General features: G+C 35.7%; 1 protein-coding gene across 9 annotated transcripts in view; it reads right to left on the bottom strand.

Annotated features, from left to right (window-relative positions):
• The window catches only part of LCOR (ligand dependent nuclear receptor corepressor), a 137297-nt gene that overhangs the window by 67655 nt on the left and 48694 nt on the right, over positions 1-20948 (bottom strand). For all 9 annotated transcript variants that reach the window (XM_053207727.1, XM_053207723.1, XM_053207728.1 and 6 more), the window contains 2 exons: positions 3219-3284; positions 2773-2852 (listed from right to left, as the gene is read on the bottom strand). In XM_053207727.1, coding sequence (XP_053063702.1) covers positions 2773-2852; positions 3219-3284 — 146 coding nt within the window. Of the gene's footprint in view, positions 1-2772; positions 2853-3218; positions 3285-20948 lie in introns of those variants that run through there.

Genomic DNA, 20948 nt, shown 5'->3' with positions numbered 1-20948 from the left:
CTAATTCCTTTATTTATAAAACTGGGATGCCTTTAACCAACTTTACAGGATTGCTGTGAGGATTTAAATGGGAACAAATATAAGCAAATGGTACATAGTACACATAGCAGATGTTAAAAAAATGTATTTTCCTATCTCTTAAAAATTATATTTTCTAACCACTATAGGGTCTTGAAGGGTAGATCAACAGTTGTTTTACTAATTTCTAGGTGAATTCCTGTTCTATTTTCCAAAGAGCCTACTTTATATTTTTTACCTATGTATTTAAAAAAAAATAAACATAATGTATTTACTTTAACCATTTTAACACCTTCAACATCTGAAAATCCAAAATGAAAAAAATATGCATAAGTGTCATTTCTTTCCCAACTATCAGACCAATAGTTCTAACAGCTTTTCCAAATATTGTTTGGAGATCTCATGCCAACTCCAAACTCAAGATTCCATTATCATGCTCTATGCTGCCACCCATTGGCTATTACCATACTCTAGATATTTCCTTCTCTTTGAAATCTTAAAGCCAGCCTTAAAAAGTGTAAACTTCAACCCAGTGGATAAATTTATCTACACATTGTAGTAATTCTCATATGAGATGCTCCAAGTGCCTGCAAAGAGTTTCAGTTCAATCACTTTAAATCTAACACAATTAGAGATCTATACTTGGCAATTTACATTTTCTAAGCTCTCTTTTTTCCTATTTTCCACTATAGTTGTTATGGTTGTCTCTGAAAAAATTAAATGTCAAAGATAAGTAGTGAAGTTTCTAATGGAGAATACCAGCTTTCCCAGAACTAGCTAGGTTGTCAAACAGAAATACTCTTTCTAGTTAGAAAAGCAACTAGAAATTGAGGAACTAAAACGGTAAGAGCAGCTGTTTTAAATGCTACATAGTTCCAGGTCTTGCTAGTTCTGTCTTCTAAAAATATTCATACAGTATTTTACCTGCATATAGCAATGGAAAACTCAATCATATTACAAGAATATACTGTACTCAATTACTGACCATAGAAGAGCTTTCCTCCTCATCCTACCTTAAAAAAGATAATTAACAGTTGCTCCTTCTATTCCACCAAAATGCTTACTAAATGACTTGCTCAACAGCCACAACATGCATGCACATGCGTGCATACACACACAATTCAAAATGACCAATTTCAACCTCACTAGCAGTTGCTTAATTTTCTGGTCCTTCTCAAACCACATTAAATTTCAAAACACTCTCCACATTCACTCAATGGGAACAGACCATCCTGGATAGTCCCAGGAACAACTTTTCATGTAGTAAACAAGAAAAGATGCCAGAAAAGAACATTAAAAGGCTCTTAAATTGGCTTTCAGATTTGAAAGCAACTTGCCAACAATGATAAATAATGGTACAGTGGTTACAAGCAGAGGTAACAAAGAAGTATACAACATGGTTCACAGTGTTCAGAGGTTGACAACACAGTTAAGAACACAAGATGCAAACATAGAAAAATAGGAACAAAATAAGGCAGAATATTAACTGACAAATGACTGGTATAGATAACATTTACTACAACAGTGTGAAGTTTAGAAACAGCAATAAGAGCAGAGGTATACCAGTGATAGATAGCAGGATAGAAGCTTAAGCTAAGAGTTAAGGGCAGGGGAATTTCAAGCGATAGAGAACAATGGGTATATGTAGTGCTGTAGTCCAAATAGTAAAAGCATGTTATTTAATACAAATGACTGGACAAAAAAAACCAAAAAACAAAAAACAAATGATTGCACCAGTTTAAGCTGAAAGAAAACTGTATAAAAGACAATTGGGGGGCAGCATTAGAAAGAGAAGTGAACTAACTGTGGAGCGTACTGAGGCACAGATCATTAGGCTAATAAATCCAGAATACAATGAGAAAGTCACTGGAGACTGAGTATGAGATAACGTTTCCACACTATTTAAGGCATGAAGGTTAGGGGGAAGGAGTTTACACTGGTAGCAGTGTTTAAAAGACTGAAGAAAACTAAAAGCGACCAATCATGTTATTTCAGTAGTTTAGAAATAATGCTAATGGTCTGAACCACAGTAAGGACTGTGGAAAGAAAAAGAATGCAATTCCTTCCTATGAAGGAAGAACTTATAGAACCTGGTCAATGATCTAGTTAGAAGTATACAGGGGGGAGGAAGGAATTCAAAATGCTTCCAAAGCTTTAAAACAGAAACAAAAGTATCATGAAAAGAAACATAAGATAGCAAACTATTATTAATACATGTTTCCAACATTTGAAATGATGTTTCTAAACCAAAACTCCATTTATGTTTAATACAAAGCAATAAAAACAGAATACAGCCAACTTCTACAACTGAATATAAACAGCATTCATGCTCCAATACAATGAAGAAACATCTTATACTAAAGCATAAACCACAGTTTATCATAAATCTACATGAATTAGTAACTTGATCCAGATCCATGCTACTGTTCTTTTTGTACAAATGACTCCCATTGCTTCAATTACCATACATTTCATATTTAAAATACACTCAACAGTTTGAGATCTAGTTAATTATTCTGCTTAGTGAACTATATAAATAAAGCAATGCATGTTGGGATACAGATTTCTCAATAGGCTAATCAACAGACTAGAAACAGTCTAAATTGCAAAACTCAGTTACTATCAAATCTTTTATAAATAAATATGGAATCATGCCTTCCTATTCCTACAAATCCCCCAACAAATAATCAAATTTTGAAAAAATAAAAACTATAAAATACCACACTAGATAAGTTACACAAGTTTTTTCGTTACCTTTACTTTATCTCTTCTTAAGCAACAGAATAGACAGTTTTCATCAAAAGTCCAATCAGAAATGCTTTCAGGTTCACAGTCTGCAAAAAGAGTTGGAATACCAAATTAACAGTTACAAAAGTGAATTTTTCAAACAAATGAGAATTTCAAAAATATTATTTATTTTAACAACAAACAACAAAAAATCCTAAGCACTGAACAGGTTCCTTACTTGTCTTAATATTCTTAATAACTGTTCACTAATTAATGTATCTTATTAATACATATATTTGCATTATCAACTAAACACAAAAATGTTTATAGGGATACAGCTTTAACTCACATAAAATTGAGTAAAAAGGAGAAAGAGACTGGGGTTTAAATCACAAAAGTATCAGATATGTCACCAGGAAGAATTTGAAATATACCAAAGAGGAAAGAAGAAGAAAAAAAAAGATTTTGAATACCTTTATATAAACTGAGATCTTTTAATAATGCAGGTCCAAACAGCCCTTCAAGAATACTTTCAAACCCTGAAAGGATGAAAAAAAAAATCCATTATTACAGTAACACTCCCTATAGTAAGGTAATATTAATCTGCTGCTGAAAAAAAGATGGTGTGTTCCTCCAGTTCTCAAGGATCCCCAGAGTATTACAGAAGGGACGCTGAGGAAAGAGTGTCAATGACAAACCTAAAAGGAACATTTGCATTTTTGTCCATGATTAACATCAATACAAATTCACAGCACATTCGAGAACAACACAAAACAGACAACACTAGAAATAACCAATGAAAGAATGGAAACTCACGGGTTGTCCTATCATTGTACAAAATCCCAAATACCTCCCTACATAAATGCTCAAAATCCATTTTAAAAGGCACCTTTCCCAATGGAAGAGTCAAATCGTTTCAAAATTTCCACAACATTCTGGATTAATCTAAATAGCCTGTTTCTGAATATGAACTGAGATAATAGATTTTTCAAGCTAACAGTTTTTTAATGTTTTGTTTATCTTTTTGAAAGAGCACAAGGAGGGGAGGAGAAGAGAGGGAGGGAGACAGGATCCAAAGTAGGCTCCACACTGACAGCAGTGAGCCTGATGTGGGGCTCAAACTCACGAACCAGGAGATCATGACCTCAGCGAAAGTGCAACGCTCAACTGACTGAGCCACCCAGGCACCCCTCAAGTCCACAGTTTTCTGAAGAAGGAAAATTCTGAGAATACCTTTATTACTAAAGAAAAAATCATAATATTTTAAAAGAAAAAGATCTTTGTAACTTTTTCACATTGCCACAATAACTACTTGCTGGTTCCTTTATGAAGGTAGAACTCACTAGTTATACATACAAAAAAAAGAAAGAAAAAATCCAAATATATCTGTATATAAATGTTTAAAATATTATCACCTTCCACATTATTTAAAAAAAAACTTTTTTGGATTTATTACCTCAAATATGGCCGATTCAATGAAAAAATCTTGGCCATCTTACTGTTTCCTATGGTTCATAAAGAGAATAAGGAGGGAAAAGGGGAAAGGAATCAGACTGCACCTTTATATAACATAACAGAAATAACAGGTTAAGAGTGGTGGTTCCCAAACTAAGGATCTCACTGGGAGCTCAAACAGTTACAAGGGGTCCACGAATCCATATGTACTTCAAGAATGATCTTCAGAAAGAATTAACGTGTCTTGTGCATGCAGTGTTCATAGTACTGTTCAAATGCAAAAAAAAAAAAAAAAAGTTATTGTAATTAAGAAAATACACAAAATGTTCCTGAATTCCTAGTATGTATTATGTATTTTGGTGCCCTATGTATTTTGTCACATAATCTATACTCACAACTTTCTAATTAAAAAAAATTAGTTAGAAAGTACTCTTATGCTCAAAAGGGAGGGAACCACTAATTTAAAATACTATAGCCAGGTGGATACATGCGGTTCACAACATAGCACTTCCTTACTACAAATACAATCACCATAAAGGGTTTGAAGGTAAAGGGGTAGAAAAGATGGTGCTTACAAACAGGATTTTGTCTCTTTATAAGAATAATAATGCAGGGGTGCCTGGCTGAGTCGGCAGAGCAAGGGACTCTTGATCTTGGGGGTATAGGTTCAAACAAGCTGCACAGGAGATGTAGAGATTACTTAAAAATCTTTAAAAAACTAAAAAAGATAAAAACTTAATACGGGGCGCCTGGGTACCTCAGTAGGTTAATAGGCCAACTTGGGCTCATGTCATGATTTCGCAGTTCACAGGTTTGAGGCCCTGCGTCCCTCAGGCTCCGTGCTGACAGGTCTGCTTTGGATTCTATGTTTCCGTCTCTCTCTGCCCCTCCCCTACTCATGCTCTGTCTCTCTCTTAAAAATAAATTTAAAAAATTAAAAAAGATTATTTTTAACAATTTAAAAAAAGAGAAGAACAATGCAGAGCAAAAGACTTTTTTGTCCACAGTATTAAGCCATTGTTTTCAACAGAATAATCTCTAGAGTCTGTGTTAACTACATTGTAAAGAGTTGATTTTTCTACACTATTTTCTAGATTCTAGATTTTTCATTTATTATTAAGGAGCAATTGTTTTTCAACTCTCCTTAATTCTTCCCATCAAAATTATTCCAAGGACATTAACAAAATCAAACTATCCATTCAAGCAATAAGAGTAATCTGTGTCTCTGTTTATTATTTGCTAAAACATTTTCTGCTAAATCACTATGGTCTCTCTTCCCCAAACTAGGGAGGAGAAAGGGTTGGACTGGGGGTTTAGAGGTTGGGGAGACGGTGGTTAAGAGACTGAGAAGGAATTGCTAGATCCTATCTATCTTGGGCCTGCAAACTAGATATTCTCAACACTAGCCTCCCCTCCCCAAACCCCTTAAATAAATCCCACAGCCTGCCTCCCAACTCTAAAGCCCTATTTCACAAATATTAATGAAAGCATTTCAATACCTTTAAAGTACCAAGTACACACTGCAAATAGCTAAAAGAGATTATAAGTGGCTCTTGTCCCAAAGAACACATGTAATATGCTTTCACCTAGGTTTATATGAAATTGTGACGAATTCCAAACTTGCATACTAAGTATAAATTCCTGAGAAGGAAAAATGTTAATATAGCAAGAAATAATGCCAGGAAAAAAAGGCTTATAAGCTTTGAGAGTGAAAATTATTAAAATTACAAAAAGTAACAGAATCTGAAAGAATAAGAAAATAGAATAAAAACTTCATCAATAACACAGAGACACTGAACAAAAAACTGAATCACATATCAAAAAACCATGAAAGGGAAAGACCAAAAACAAACAAACAAAAAAAAATCTGGTGACTTAACCACAAATAATTTTGACCGAAAGAGCAACTATAAACAGGTCACTCCTATTTTGCTCACATCCGTAACAATACATTAAACCTTACAAATATTATCAATTAGACACTGTAAAGCCATATCCTGCTACCCTGTTAACTGAATTTAATGCTACTCAGTTTTATTAATATTAAATATTGAATTTAGCAGTTGCATAGCAACAAGAAATGGCTCATGTGCTATGCTTGACATTAACAAAAGGCAAATAAGGGAAGAACAAATGTATTCAAAATTTATACCATGATCTCACAGAAAAGCCATGAGATCAATAACAAAATGCCATGGAAAATTAAATAAATACTGAAAAAGACAGCTATGTCATTATGTTCAATCACTAGAGCTTAAAAACCATCTTTATGGAATACATTACATGTGAGGAAATATTCATAATTTTATTGGACACAACCAGTGTTCAAAGAATTCCTGTCCAACATCACAATGGGTCTCAAAGTTGGGTCTCCAGTCTCTTCCTCACAGCAACCTCCACTGTGTTTTTAGACTACTCATAAAATACTGCTTTGACAATGCCACTATCTGTTCAGAAAAATTCTTTGTTTAAAAAACAAATCCCAAATTCTTAAGTCCAGCAATCAAAGCTGCTTATCATTTGGCTCCAAGCTACCATTAGCAGCAGCCTTATTTCCCACAACTTTGTGCCCATTCTCAGAGCTTGTCATGTTAGTATTCTGATGTACTCAGTCATCCTAATATTTTCTCAGGCCTCTGCATCTCACCTCTGCCAAAATAAATTATCTCGTTCAAGGCACTCTTCAATTTGTTCAACAAATACATGTCTGCTTATTCAACTGACATTAACTGAGAGCTGACCATCTAGCATGGACAATGGCAGGCACTGATAGTGTGAACAGCCAGTGGTGAACAGACATGGTGACTGCCCTCATGAAGTTGGATTTCCAGTTTTCTCATCCTCAGAATTCACTTATCACTCTCCCCTTTTAAATAAATGTCAATTCCTTATGTTTTCTTTGTTTTCTGTCATGTGCAAAGTGCTCTCTATGCAATCTATTCTGTAAAATAAAATTTGTCACAGGCTATCTAAACTTTATTTTTTTGCTTTTCTTTTCATGTATTTATATCTTATCTACTCAAGGAGATTTAATATTCCAGGAAGGCTAGGCAGGTCTTCCTGTTTCCCTCATTTTTCTCTCTTAAACTAGGACTCTACATGCTTGGTTTGCAGCTTCTGATTTAATCATCTACCTCTCAAAAACAAAAGATAGATTAAAATTTTTCACATATTCCCTCTTCAATCTTAATCACAGTCACTACTTTATTTGTAACCAAAACGGAATAGTAGGTTATGAAAAATAACAGGACAGAAACATATCAAATACATAGCGAACATAAGTCAGTAAGCAATATAGTCCGTGCTTTTGAAACAAAAAATTAAGGATGGAATGAAAAAATGGTTCATGGGTCTTGGGAACCTTTTCTCTGAGGTACAGTATAGACATTAGCAGTTTGAGAGATAAAGAGGTGCTAAAAAGGAAAATCAGAGGCACGTCAGAAAATTAGCAATTTTTACATCAAGGTCCTGGGGTATCTTGTAAAACTTGGTGCTTGGTATAAAAGAGCTCGGTCTCCAACAGAGTAGTATTATTTTATGAAATATCAGTTCAGAGGTGCTTGCTGGTTTAAAAAAAAAAAGGCACCAGATTATATAATAATTCAAAATAATTCAAAACAAAGACCTCCTAAAAAGAGAAAACAATGTTTACATAAAAAATAATGGTGGGGGGAGTGCCTGGGTTGGTTCAGTCAGCTGGGCTTCTGATGCTTGATTTCAGCACCAATGATCTCACATTCCTGAGACAGAACCCCGAGTTGGGAGCACAGAGCCTGCTTAAGATTCTCTCTCTCACCCTCTGCCCTTCCCCTGTTCATGCTTGCATACGCGCACACACAGGAAGAGAAGAGAAGAGAAGAGAAGAGAAGAGAAGAGAAGAGAAGAGAAGAGAAGAGAAGAGAAGAGAAGAGAAGAGAAGAGAAGAGAAGAGAAGAGAAAAGAGAGAAAAAAGGTAAGCAGTATACCAGTAAAATTAATAGTGAAGTGTAAATAGTTGTTACTGGGGAGCCTAGGTGGCTCAGTCAGTTAAGTGTCAAACTCTTGATTTCAGCTCAGGTAACGATCTTGCACTTCATGGGATGGAGACTGCCTGGGGCTCTACACTTGGAGCGTGCCTGGGATCCTCTCTCTTTCTTTCTCTGCCCCTCCCGTGTGCTCTCTCTCTCTCTCTAAATAACATAAACTTATAAATATCTCTCAAAATAATAAAATAAACCTATATATAAACAAACAAACACGATATAATTTAAAAAGTAATGACTTAGGAATAACATCCCAGGGGTGCCTGGGCTCAGTTGGTAGGCATCCCATTTCAGCTCAGGTCATGATCTCATGGTTCATGAGATCAAGCCCCGGGTTGGCTCTACACTGACAGAGTAGAGCCTCCTTGGGATTCTCTCTCCCTCTCTTTGTCTCTCTCTCAGATGCCCCTCCCCATCTCATGCCTGCTCTCTCTCTCAGAATGAACATTTTTTAAAAATAAAATATGCAACTGAATAGCTGATTTAGACTTGTAGTTTTAGACTAAAACCTTAAGTTTGTACACTGTATTAGAATACTTAAACTTATGAACAATCACATTTATAAGTCTAAATTATGATTCTTAATATTTACTTAGACACGAAGGGAGATTTTGTTAAATACCTAAAGAGAAAATATAAAAATTTTAATTCATAATTACAGATTAAAATGCTTTAAAAGTTAAACTAAAATATTTATCAGAAATTTAAAATTAGAGTAAGATCTGTATTTTAGGAAAAGTAGGTTTTATGTTTATAACTGTAAGTAAAAGTGAATATTAAATTAGAAATCAAAGTAACCATGCCTTATCTTATACACAAAGCCACCTTAAGGATATTATTTTTTAAATATCACTTTTAACAGCAAGAACCAATTGAGTGTTAACACAGAGCTCAGCAGTGTGCGTATACAGAGGATCTGTTTAAAATATATGCCCTGCCATTAAGATTTACACACATTTCTGCTACCATGCATATACTGGTAACTCTGCAATCTCTTATCTCTTGCCCCAGACCTTATTTCTAACTGCCTGCTCCATTCATATCATCACCAAGATATCCCAAATACCTCAAAAAGTCCAAATCAAAATCATTCTACACTCCTTTTACTTCATCTCAACCAGTGACTCCTGTATTCCTTACCAGGAAAATGGCATCCCTAACCCCTTCAACCTAAACCATTCAGATTACAAATCTCAGTCTGTCTGATTCCATTCTTTCATAAGACAGTAATCAGGTCTTCCAGTCACTGAGTCCTATTCATTCCAATTCAGACAGATCCATCCAAACCTATTCTCTTTTCCATCCCTAAAGTCAGGTCTCACCATCTCTTACCTTAATAATTACAGTACATGTCGTTCATATTATCATTAACTGAGCCCTTAGCTGACATCAGGCAAGCACTGTATCAGGTACTTCATACCCACTATAACAAAATCTTCAGAAGAATACTGTAGAGTAGGTATTATTAGTACCTAGTACACATAAGAAAATCAAAGCAACTAATTTTTTCATACAACTACAAAGAGGCAGAGCCTAGGTTTAAAACCAGGCCTGTGATTCTACAACCCAGGCTCTTCAATTTCTCTACTACCTACTAATAACATCTTTGAACTTTTCATTCATTTTACTACTTCAGCATCCCCCTACACCACCATCCCCAACAGAATCCATCCATCACAATGCTGCCAAACTTTTTCCATCTTTTCTCAGTTTTACCAACCTTTGATGGTTTCCAATAATACTGAAGACTTCAAACTCCTGGATGATATTCAAGATCACTGAGGGTCTGTCTAGCCTCATACTACCTTTTCAGTCTCGCCTGCTACCATTTTCTACCTATACACACTATGCTCTAGTCAGACTGACTTATTAATCACTACATATATGGCAATGCTTCCATGCCTTTTAAGCATAGCATGTCCTCTACCTAGAATGTTCTCCTGCAACCCTCAATCTAGTTCATTCTAAGGTATCCTTTAGCTCATTCCTCAAGCCCCAGGCAAGCTTAGGAACATCCTCATCAGTGCTGCTTATACTACCACTTATAAACTACATACACTGTGATTATTTTTTTGTGTTTTATCCACTAGATTTTCAGCAAAGAACTGAAGCCTATCTATCTTTCTCTTAATATCAACCTGTTTCTTAAACTAGTCTGTAAATTTTTGTTGGAAGAATGTAAACACACCTTCCTAATTCCTATACCCTTATATTTACCTGAGTGGTTTTAGATTTTAGAATGATTCCACTTTATACGTCTGGCATGTTAAAGACCCAAATAAACAGTTAAGTAAAGTAAATAAAACACAAGGGTAATCAATATCTGATAGAAAAAGGATGGATTTTCTGCTTGAGTTCAACCAAGTTCCCTTTATCTATGAACTAAAACCAGAACATAATTAATAGCTATCTTTGCTGGTCCAAGAACAGAGATGACAGAAGACTTTTTTTCATAAAAAGTTGTAACCACAGCAAAGACAGAAAAAAGAGTAAGATATGGTCCTGAAAAAGGAGGGGAAAAGAATATGTACTAAGTAACTGGAACATTACCAAAATAATTTCATATATCTACATACATAATGTCATAAATGAGATTCTAAGATGTTAAGTAACCAAAAGAACAAAGGTAGTAAGTAGCTAGGTCAGATGAATTTAGTTCTTTGGAAATCCAAGGGCAGTTGGGTTCATTTTTTATGTTATACATTACTCTACCCAAACTGTCTTGGGTAGAGTAATTATGTTAAAAAGAAGCCATTTAAATGCAAATCGGAAGTTGATTAGGAATGAGTCAATTACACCAGGAGTTCACAATCTGTGGGCCACAATTCCTTAGAGGAACTCCATCATTACAAGGTCAGTAAATCCATATGAGCACGGTTTGTAAATTAAATAAAAATGTGCTTGTATATACAGCCACTATTTCTTCAAATGCTATTTTGCTGTGAACAAAATATAGGTTTCTTTAAAAAGCATTACTGAATTTGTAATAGTCTTTTGTCATTACATATTTTCTCAAACATACTAAAATTACACTACAAGGTGGGAGATGGGCAATTTCTTTCATTTTCTTTTTTTTAAGTTAAATAATATAAAATCATTTTCTACTGTTTCTGAGCCTCCTTTTCTTGGTGGACTATATAGATACTGAGTGTCTATGAGTCAGATACTAGGGATGCAGCTGTGAACAATAAAAAGTTCCTATCAAGGAACTTTAATTCTGGCAAAGAAGACAAACGATACAGATGATGATGATGATGATAAAATGTATGATAAAAGTAAGTCAAAGTAATGATAGAAGAAGACAGTAGAGAGGGGGATAACAACTAAGCCCTGATAAACCCTGACTGAGTACATGGAGAAAACTTGGGAAGGGAATTAGGAAGGAGAATCTTTAAAGAGGTCAGGAGAAGACTTTAAGTGGCAACATTTTTGAGCACTGAATGCAGTGAGGGATCAATCCACACAGATATCCAAGACAGGAACATTCTAGGCAGATGGAACAGCACTGAAGCAGTATATGGTATGAAGTATGGTATAGCTGAGAAACAGCAAAAAGCTGGTATTATCTGAGCAAAGTGAATAAGGTAGAAGGTAGGAAATGAAGTCAGAAATCTAGAGGCAAGAATCTGTAGGCCACGGTGAGGATTCTGAATTTAAAAGAAATCAACTAGTTTTACCTTTGGGTACTGGTGGAGGTGTTACAGACTTATATTGTTTAAGATTACCAGGTGGGTGCACAGATAACTGATTATGAGGAAAGCATCATTAAAAGACTATCATTACTAGAGGCTTGGCAAGAGATAATGGTGGCTTGAAATAGTATGGCAATCATGAAGGTAGAGAACGGTGGCTGGATATAGAAAATATTTTGAAGATATAACCAACTTGCTCTGATGATGCACTGGATGTGGAATGGGAGGGAAAAGTATTAAAAACAATACTTAGGCTTCTGGTCTAAGAACTGAGTGAACCTTAATGTTAATTTTCTAAGATGGAGGTGCGCCTGGGTGGCTCAGTCGGTTAAGCGTCCGACTTCAGCTCAGGTCATGATCTCATGAGTTCAAGCCCCGCACTGGGCTCTGTGCTGACAGCTCAGAGCCTGGAGCCTGCTTTGGATTCTGTGTCTCCCTCTCTCTCTGCCCCTCCCCTGCTCATGCTCTGTCTCAAAAATAAAAAACATTTAAAAAAAATTTTTTTTTTTTTTTTTTTAATTTTCTGAGATGGAGAGAACTGAAGGAGAAACAATTTTGGCACAGAGAAATCTAGTTCAGATTGGGACATGTTAAATCTGACATGCCTTTCACAAATCAAAGTGGATACATGCAGAAGGAATTGGATAGGTGGGTTTGAGTTTAAAAGGAGAAAGTTTGGGTTCATTGGAAATCAAAGTACAGACAGAATTTAAGGCCTTAAAACTAGAGATCACTTTCAGTTAATGAGGCAGATAAAAATGAAAGGAAGGAAGAAGATTGAATACTGGAGCATTCCAATGCTTACCAATTAGAAAAGAAAAGAGACTGAAAATATGACCAGGTCTCATTTATGGTTATATATCCAGTATCTGGCAAACAACTTCGTTGTTAACACTTTAAAAATACGATAGGTCATCTGAACCATTTTATATGGCATGTAATTAAAATAAATAGATATACCTTTCTACCTCTCATACAAGAGAAGATCTTGAAAGGAAGCACATACCCTTCAATATAATCAAACACATTTCTTTAAATTTCTGTAATATTCATGTTTAAAAAATCACTACTTTTGGGCCACCTGGGTGGCTCAGTCAGTTGAGCATCTGACTTCAGCTCAGGTCATAATCACTTGGTTCCGGAGTTCAAGCCCCACTTATGGCTTGCTACTCTCAGTGCATAGCCCATTTCTGATCTTCTGTGCCTCTCCCCACCCCACCTCTGTCCCTCCCCTACTCACGCTCTCTCAAAAATAAATAAAAATTCAAAAAAAAAATTTTTAATACAAAAAAAATGACTACTTTATAATATATCTCTAACATACCTTAATATACAAAAGATCAAACTTTAATCTGGTCCCTACTAAAATAAGCTTCCACAAGTTTATGAAAATTTTAAATTAAATGAAAGTTTGAGTTAGTCTTCAGATTTACATACATATTTACATATAAAGTAAATTCTAAATAGACTTTGTCTGCTCAAAAAGATTCAGTGACTACCTACTGTCTGCAGAATAAAATCCAAACTATGAAGTGTGGCTTTTAAATCATTCCAGAAGTGAATTTTTCAACCCTCTCCCTTCTAATTTCCTTCAAGGACGCTCAACTCAAAACTATTTTGTTTCTTGAATATAACTTGCTTTTGCTTGTCTTAATCCCTCTTCTCATCCTGTTCCTTTGGTCTAAAAAGGCTTCTCTCAAATCTCAATAGTCTTGATTCTGCTTTGTCTTCAAGGCCATAGATCAAAAGTTCCTTCCAACTGTTATCTTCCCTTTCAATTGACTCCAATATCCTTCACTTTATCCGTTCTGAATTTTCAACATGAATGAATATGTTTTATGTGTCCAACTGAATTCTACACTCAATGTTATAATGTAATAGAAGGAACACTAGTGTTCAGGAAATAACAGACTAGTGGTTAACAGCATGGATTCTGAAGCCAGACAACCTAGGTTCAAATTTCTGACTTTACCTTTTAACAGTTCTATGGCCTTAGGTAAGTTGTCTTCTTTATTCCTTACCCTCCTTAGCTATGAAATTGTTTTGACCTCAAAAAATTAAGATAATTAAATACTTGCAAACTTTGGAATAGTATCTGGAAAGTGTAATCGAAGCACTATATTATAAAGTGTTTGAGGAAGGAAACAAAGGAAGAATGTATTTTGGTAACTGCTCTTTTTTCCTTATGATTTAAAAGACAGCTACATACAACAGTAACTATAAATTTATGTTGATGAGCATGAAAATCAACAAGGAACACTGGAAAATAAAATGCCACATTTCTACCCAGGAGGATGGGTAGCTAACAGTGTACTTGGGGAGTAGGGGAAAGGAAGGTTACCTATCTGTAACCTCCTCTTAGATGTTGGTAGAGTGTATTAAATTAATGCTACTCATCATAGCTTGTGTAGGAGTAAACTTTCTAAACTACTGGAGAGAGACAGAGAGAATCTCAATGTAACCATGGACAGGAAGAGGTGGGATCAAAGTAATAGGAAAGCACAGGAAAAAAGGCAGGATAAGTTTTAAATAGAAAAAAAAAATGCAGAAGTTGAACTTTTATTAAGAGAAGAATATTCATCATTTATTGTGATGTGAATCCTGCGTCTTTATATTAAACCTTTTTCCTTTAGAAAAAAATAAATTTATGTCAACGGACATATAATTTATAAAGATGTAATTTGTGACAATAACAGCATAAAATAAGGGAATAGAACTACACAAGAGCATAGTATTTTGTATACTATTGTAACTAAGTTGTTGTTAATCTGAAATACACTTTTATAAAATAAAATGTTAATTATATATCCCCAGGGCAAGCACTAAAAATCATTAATAAATTGTACAGAAAAATAAATAAAAAGGGATTTAAAATAGTATATTAGAAAATATTTATGACACAAAAGAAGGCAGTAATGGAGGACTTTAAGAACAGAACTGACGTAAGACATGTAGAAAACAAATAGCAAAATGCAAATATCCTTAATACTAATTGCATTAAATGTAAATGGATGGATTAAACTCTCCAATTAAAAGGCAGAGATGGGCAGAATAGATTTAAAAACACACACACACACAAAAAAAAACATGATCCAACTATATGTTGTCTACCTGAGACTCATTTTAGATCTAAAGACACAAAGAGGTTGAGAGTGAAAGAAAAGACAGTCCATGAAAATAGCAACTAAAAGAGAAAGGGAGTATGTATACTAATATCAGACAAAATATATGTTAATACTTGTTCCAATAGGGGCACCTGGGTGGCTCAGTTAGTTAGGTGACCGACTTCAGCTCAGGTCATGATCTCACGGTTCATAAGTTCGAACCCCACCTTGGGCTCTGTGCTGACAGCTCAAGAGCCTGGAGTCTGCTTCAGATTCTGTCTCTCCCTCTCTCTCTGCCCCTCCCTTGCTCATGCTTTTTCTCTTTCTCTCTCAAAAATAAACATTAAAAAAATTAAAAAAAAAAACTTGTTACAATAGACAAAGATATATGACAAAAGAGTCAATCTGTCAAGATTTAACAATTAAAAACACAAATGCACCTAACAGAGCCCCAAAACATGAAACAAAAAAATGACAGAACTGAAGGGTGTAATAGCTCACTATTATAGACTTCAACACCTCACTAGCAATAATGGATAAAATAACAAGGTAAAAGATACAATGGAAAGAGAAAACTGGAACAATACCATAAATCAACTAGACCTAAAAGACATACAAAGAACACTACACCCAACAAAAGCAGGATATACATTACTTTCAAGTGCACATGGAACATTCTCCACAGTAGACCATATGTTAGACCATCAAAAAAAGTCTCATAAATTTAAAAAGCTGGAAATCATACAAAGTATCTTCAACAATAATGCAATGAGATTAGAACTGATAATGGGAATTGGAAACTTTTCAAGTCAAAAAAAAGTAATTACAATGAAAATTAGAAAATACTTTGAGAAGAATTAAAAATAGCCACAAAACACCAAAATGTATGGGATGCAGCAAAAGTAGTGCTCAGAGGGAAATCTGTAACTGTAAACACCTACATTAAAAAAGTATCACAAATGGGGCGCCTGGGTGGCTCAGTCGGTTGAGCTCTGACTTCGGCTCAGGTCATGATCTCACAGTTCGTGTGTTCAAGCCCTGCCATCAGGCTCTGTGCTGACTGCTTGCTCAGAGCCTGGAGCCTGCTTCAGACTCTGTGTCTCCTCTCTCTGCCCCTCCCCCGCTCACACTATGTCTCACTCTGTTTCTCAAAAATAAATAAATATAAAAAAACAAATTTTTTTTAAAGTATCACAAATCAATAACCTTACTCTTTAAGGAACTGGAAAGAGATGAAGAAACAAATGCAAAGTGAGCAGAAGAAAGGAAATAATGAAGGGCATGGATTTAAAAAAGAGAATAAAAAAATTAGTGGAACCAAAACTTCTTTGAAAAGATTAACACCATTGACAAACCATTAACTTGAGTGACCAAGAAATAAGACAGAGAAGACTCAATTTACTAAATTATATGTCAACCAACTGATAACATAGATAAAATAAAATGGACAAATTTCTATGAATTACCAAAGCTGACTTAAGAATAAAAATGTGATCTATAATAAATAGATAAATAAAATAAAATAGTAATACATAAAATATTGTCAAAGAAAAGAGCCAGATAGCTTCAGCGATAAATTCTCCCAAACATTAAAAAATACATATTTATTTTCAGAGAGAGAGAAAGAGCATGCACAAGGGCAGGGGAGGGGCAGAGACAGAGAGAGAAAGAGAATCCCAAGCAGGCTCCACACTGGGAGCAGCACAGAGCCTGCCTGACATGGGGCTCAATCACACAAACCATGAGATCATAACCTGAGTTGAAACCAAGAGATGAATGCTTAACCAACTAAGCTACTCAGGCACCCCAATAAGAAACAGTTCACCCAAACACTTAAAGAAGAAATAATACCAACTCTTAGGAAACACTTCCAAAAAACAGAAGAGGAAAGAATACTTCCTAACTCATTCCATAGGTCAATATTACTCAGATCCCATAAGAAAACAAAGATAGCACAAGAAAACTACAGACCAATCTCTCTCATGAATATAGATGCAAGAATCCTCAACAAAATAGTAGCAAACCACATTCAGCAGCATATTAAGAACACTACACACCATGGACTTATCCCAGGAATGCAAGGGTAGCTCAATCAATTTTTAAAAACCAATTACCACATTAACAAAATGAGGGGGGAAAAATAACGTAATCATCTCAGCTGACACAGAAAAAACATTTAACAAATTCCAACACTCTCTCATGATAACACTCAATAATCTAGGAATAGAAAGGAGCTTTCACAACCTGATAAAGGCCATCTATGAAAAAACTCACAACTAACAGAGTCAATTGTAGAACACTGAAAAGCTTCCTATTAAGGTGAAGAACAAGATAAGGATGTTCATCCTTGCCACTTCTATTCAATACTGTCTGGAAGTTCTAGCCAGAGCAATTAGGTAAAAGAAATAAAAGGCATTCAAATTGGAAAGGAAGAAGTAAGACTACTGCTTTTCACAGATAAGGTCTTACATACAGAAAATCCTAAGAATCCTAATGATCATGATTAACAAGTTCAGCAACATTGGAGGATACATGAAAAACATACAAAAATAAGTAGCATTTCCATACATCAACAATGAACAATCTGAAATTAGGGATCCAATTTCATGTATAATAGTATCAAGAAGAACAAACTACTTAGGAACAAATTTAACCAAGGAAGTGGAAGAGCTGCACACTAAAAACCACAAAACATGAAATGTCAAGAAATTAAATACTTAAATAAACGGAAAGACATCCCATGTTCCTAAATTAGAAAACCTAATATTGTTAAAATGGCAGTACGTCCCTGCCAAAGTGATCTACAGATTCAATGCAATCTCTATCACAATCCCAACTATGTTTTTTGCAGAAACTGAGGCTTATCCTAAAATTCAAATGGAACTGCAAGGGAGTCCAAATAACCAAAACAATCTTGTTTTGAAGTTGGGGGGGAAAAAAAAGAAGGTTGGAGGATTCACTCATCCTCATTTCAAAAATTACTATAAAGCCACAGTGTTGGCACAAAGATAGACATACAGACCATCAGAAATGTGTCCAGATATAAACCACACATCAATGGTCAACTGATTTTTTGTTTTTAATGTTTATTTATTTTGAGAGTGTGTGTGCACATGCAAGTAAGCGGGGGAGGGGGAGAGAGAGGGAGGGGGAGAGAGAGAGAGAGGGAGAGAGAGAGAGGGAGAGAGAGAGGGGGAGAGAGAGACAGAGAGAGAGAGGGAGAGAGGGGGGGGAGAGAGAGAGAGAGAGAGAGAGAGAGAGAGAGAGAGAGAGAGAGAGAGAATCCCAAGCAGGCTCCACACTGTCAGCCCAGAGCCTGATGTGGGGCTCTATCTCACAAATTGTGAGATCATGACCTGAGCTGAAATCAAGAGTCAGTCACTTAACCACCTGAGCTACCCAGGCTCCCCAATGGTCAAATGATTTTCAACTACGATGTCAAGACTATTCAGTGGGAGGAAAGAACTGCCTTCTCAAGAAACAACACAGGGACTACTGAATAACCATGTGCAAAAGAATGAAGTTGGACTCTTATCTCACACCATACATAAAAACTCAAAATTTATCAAAGATCTAAATGTAAGAGAGAAAACGATAAAATTCTTCAAAGGAAACATAGGGGGATAAATCTTTATGACTTTGGATGTAGCAATGGGTTCTTACCGGACACCAAAAGCACAAGCAACAAAAAAATTTTAATATTAAACTTTGTAAATTTAAAAACTTCTATGAATCAAAGAATATTATGAAGAAAGTGAAAAAACCCACAAAATAGGAGAAAATTTTTGAAATCATACATCCAATAAGGGTTTAGTATGCAGAGTATGTGAATGACTCTTAAAACTCAAAAAACAAAACAAAACAGGTAACCCAATTTAAAAATGGGCAAAGGACTTACATTCACATTTTTCCAAAGATTTACAAATGGCCAACAAGTACATGAAAAGATGTTAAATATCATCATTAAATATCATTAACTATCACTAGGGAAACTGAAATCACAACCAGGAGATACCACTTCATACCCACTAGGATGGTTATTAAAAAAACAAACAAACAAACAAACAAAAAAAAACAGAGGGGCACCTGGGTGGCTCAGTCGGTTAAGCACCCAACTTTGGCTCAGGTCATGATCTCGTGGTCTGTGAGTTCGAGCCCTGTGCTGGGCTCTGTGCTGACAGTTAGGAGCCTGGAGCCTGCTTCAGATTCTGTGTCTCCCTCTCTCTCTGTCCCTCCCCCGCTCGTGCTGTCTCACTCTCAAAAATAAACCTTAAAAAAAAAAAAAAGGAAAAGTAAGAAGTGTGGGTGCAGATGTGGAGAAATTGGAATCTTACACACTGCTGATGGTAATGCAAAATGGTGTTGATGTTGTGGAAAACAGTTTGGTGGTTCCTCAAGATAAATCAGAATTACCATGTGACCTAGCAATTCCATTTTAGTACAAATCTAAAAGAATCATAACAGGTGTTCAAAATGTGTACATGAAGATTCAGACATGCATTATTCACAACAGCCAAAAAGCAGAAACACCCAAATGTCCATCAACTGATGAATGAACGAAATGGGGTAAAGGCATACAAATGAATAATATTCAGCCATAAAAGCGAATTATGGACAGAATGTTTATGTTGAAAGCCCTAACCTCCAATATACCTGTATATTTTAATTAAGGTTAATTGGGGTTGTAAGGGAAAAGGGGATGATCCAATAGGATATCTTTTTTTTAAGTTTATTTATTTGAAGGAGACAGGACAGTGTGTTGGGGGGAGGGGCAGAGAGAGAGGGAGACAGAAAATCCCAAGCAGGCTCCTCATTGCCAGCGTGGAGCCCCATGCAGGGCTCGAACCCATGAAACCATGAGATCATAACCTGAATCAGAATCAAGAGTTGGGCGCTTAACTGAGCAACCCAGGTGCTCCCATCAGGATTAGTGTCTTATAAAAAAGAGACACCAGTGGGGCACCTGGGTGGCTCAGTCGGTTAAAGCGTCCAATTTTGGCTCAGGTTATAATCTCACAATTCGTGGGTTCAAGCCCCACACTGGGCTCTGTGCTGACAGCTCAGAACCTGGAGCCTGCTTGGGATTCTCTGTCTCCCTCTTTCTCTGCCTCTCCCCCACTCACGCTCACTCTCTCTCTCTCAAAAATAAAATAAACATTAAAAACAAGAGAGACACACACCAGAGAGAGCTCCCCTCTCCTTTACACTCTAGCACAGAGGAAAGGCCATGTGGGGACACAGTGAGAAGGTAGGCTTCTACAAGCCATATAAAGAATACATACCAGAAACTGACCCTGCTGAACCTTGATCTGGAGCTTCCAGCCTCCAGAACTGTGAGAAAATCAGTTATCTATTTAAACCACCCAACATTTTGGAAAGGCAGCCCGAGTTGACTAATACAGGAATGAAATATGGATAATGTACTGTAACATGGATGAATCTCAAAAATATAATGCTAAATGAAAGAAGACAAACACAAAAGGCCACATACTGTATGACTCTTGATTATATGAAATGCTTAGAATAGGCAAATCCAGAGACAGAAAGAATACGAAGTGGCTGCAAGAGGACGAAGGGGGGAAATAGGAAGTAACTATGTAATGAGTATTGGATATCTTTTGGGGATAATAAAAATGCTATGAAGTCTGACAGTGGTAATGGTTGTACAACATTGTGAATGTCCTAAAAGCTACTGAATTGTACACTTTAAAATGGTTAAAACAAGTTTTACTTTAATTTGTAAAAAATTAATACTGATAATGACTCTCAAAGGTATTATGCTAAGTTAATGAAGCCAGTCTCAAATGGTTATATTCCATATGATTCCATTTATATGACAATCTCAAAAAGACAAAACTATAGTGATGAAAAACAGATTAGAGGCTGCCAGAGGTTTGAGGAGGGGTGATTACAACACAAGAGCACAAGGG

Source organism: Acinonyx jubatus, chromosome D2 (genome assembly GCF_027475565.1).
Source record: "Acinonyx jubatus isolate Ajub_Pintada_27869175 chromosome D2, VMU_Ajub_asm_v1.0, whole genome shotgun sequence".
Taxonomy (NCBI): domain Eukaryota; kingdom Metazoa; phylum Chordata; class Mammalia; order Carnivora; family Felidae; genus Acinonyx; species Acinonyx jubatus.
This window is presented reverse-complemented; position numbering and strand designations above follow the sequence as displayed.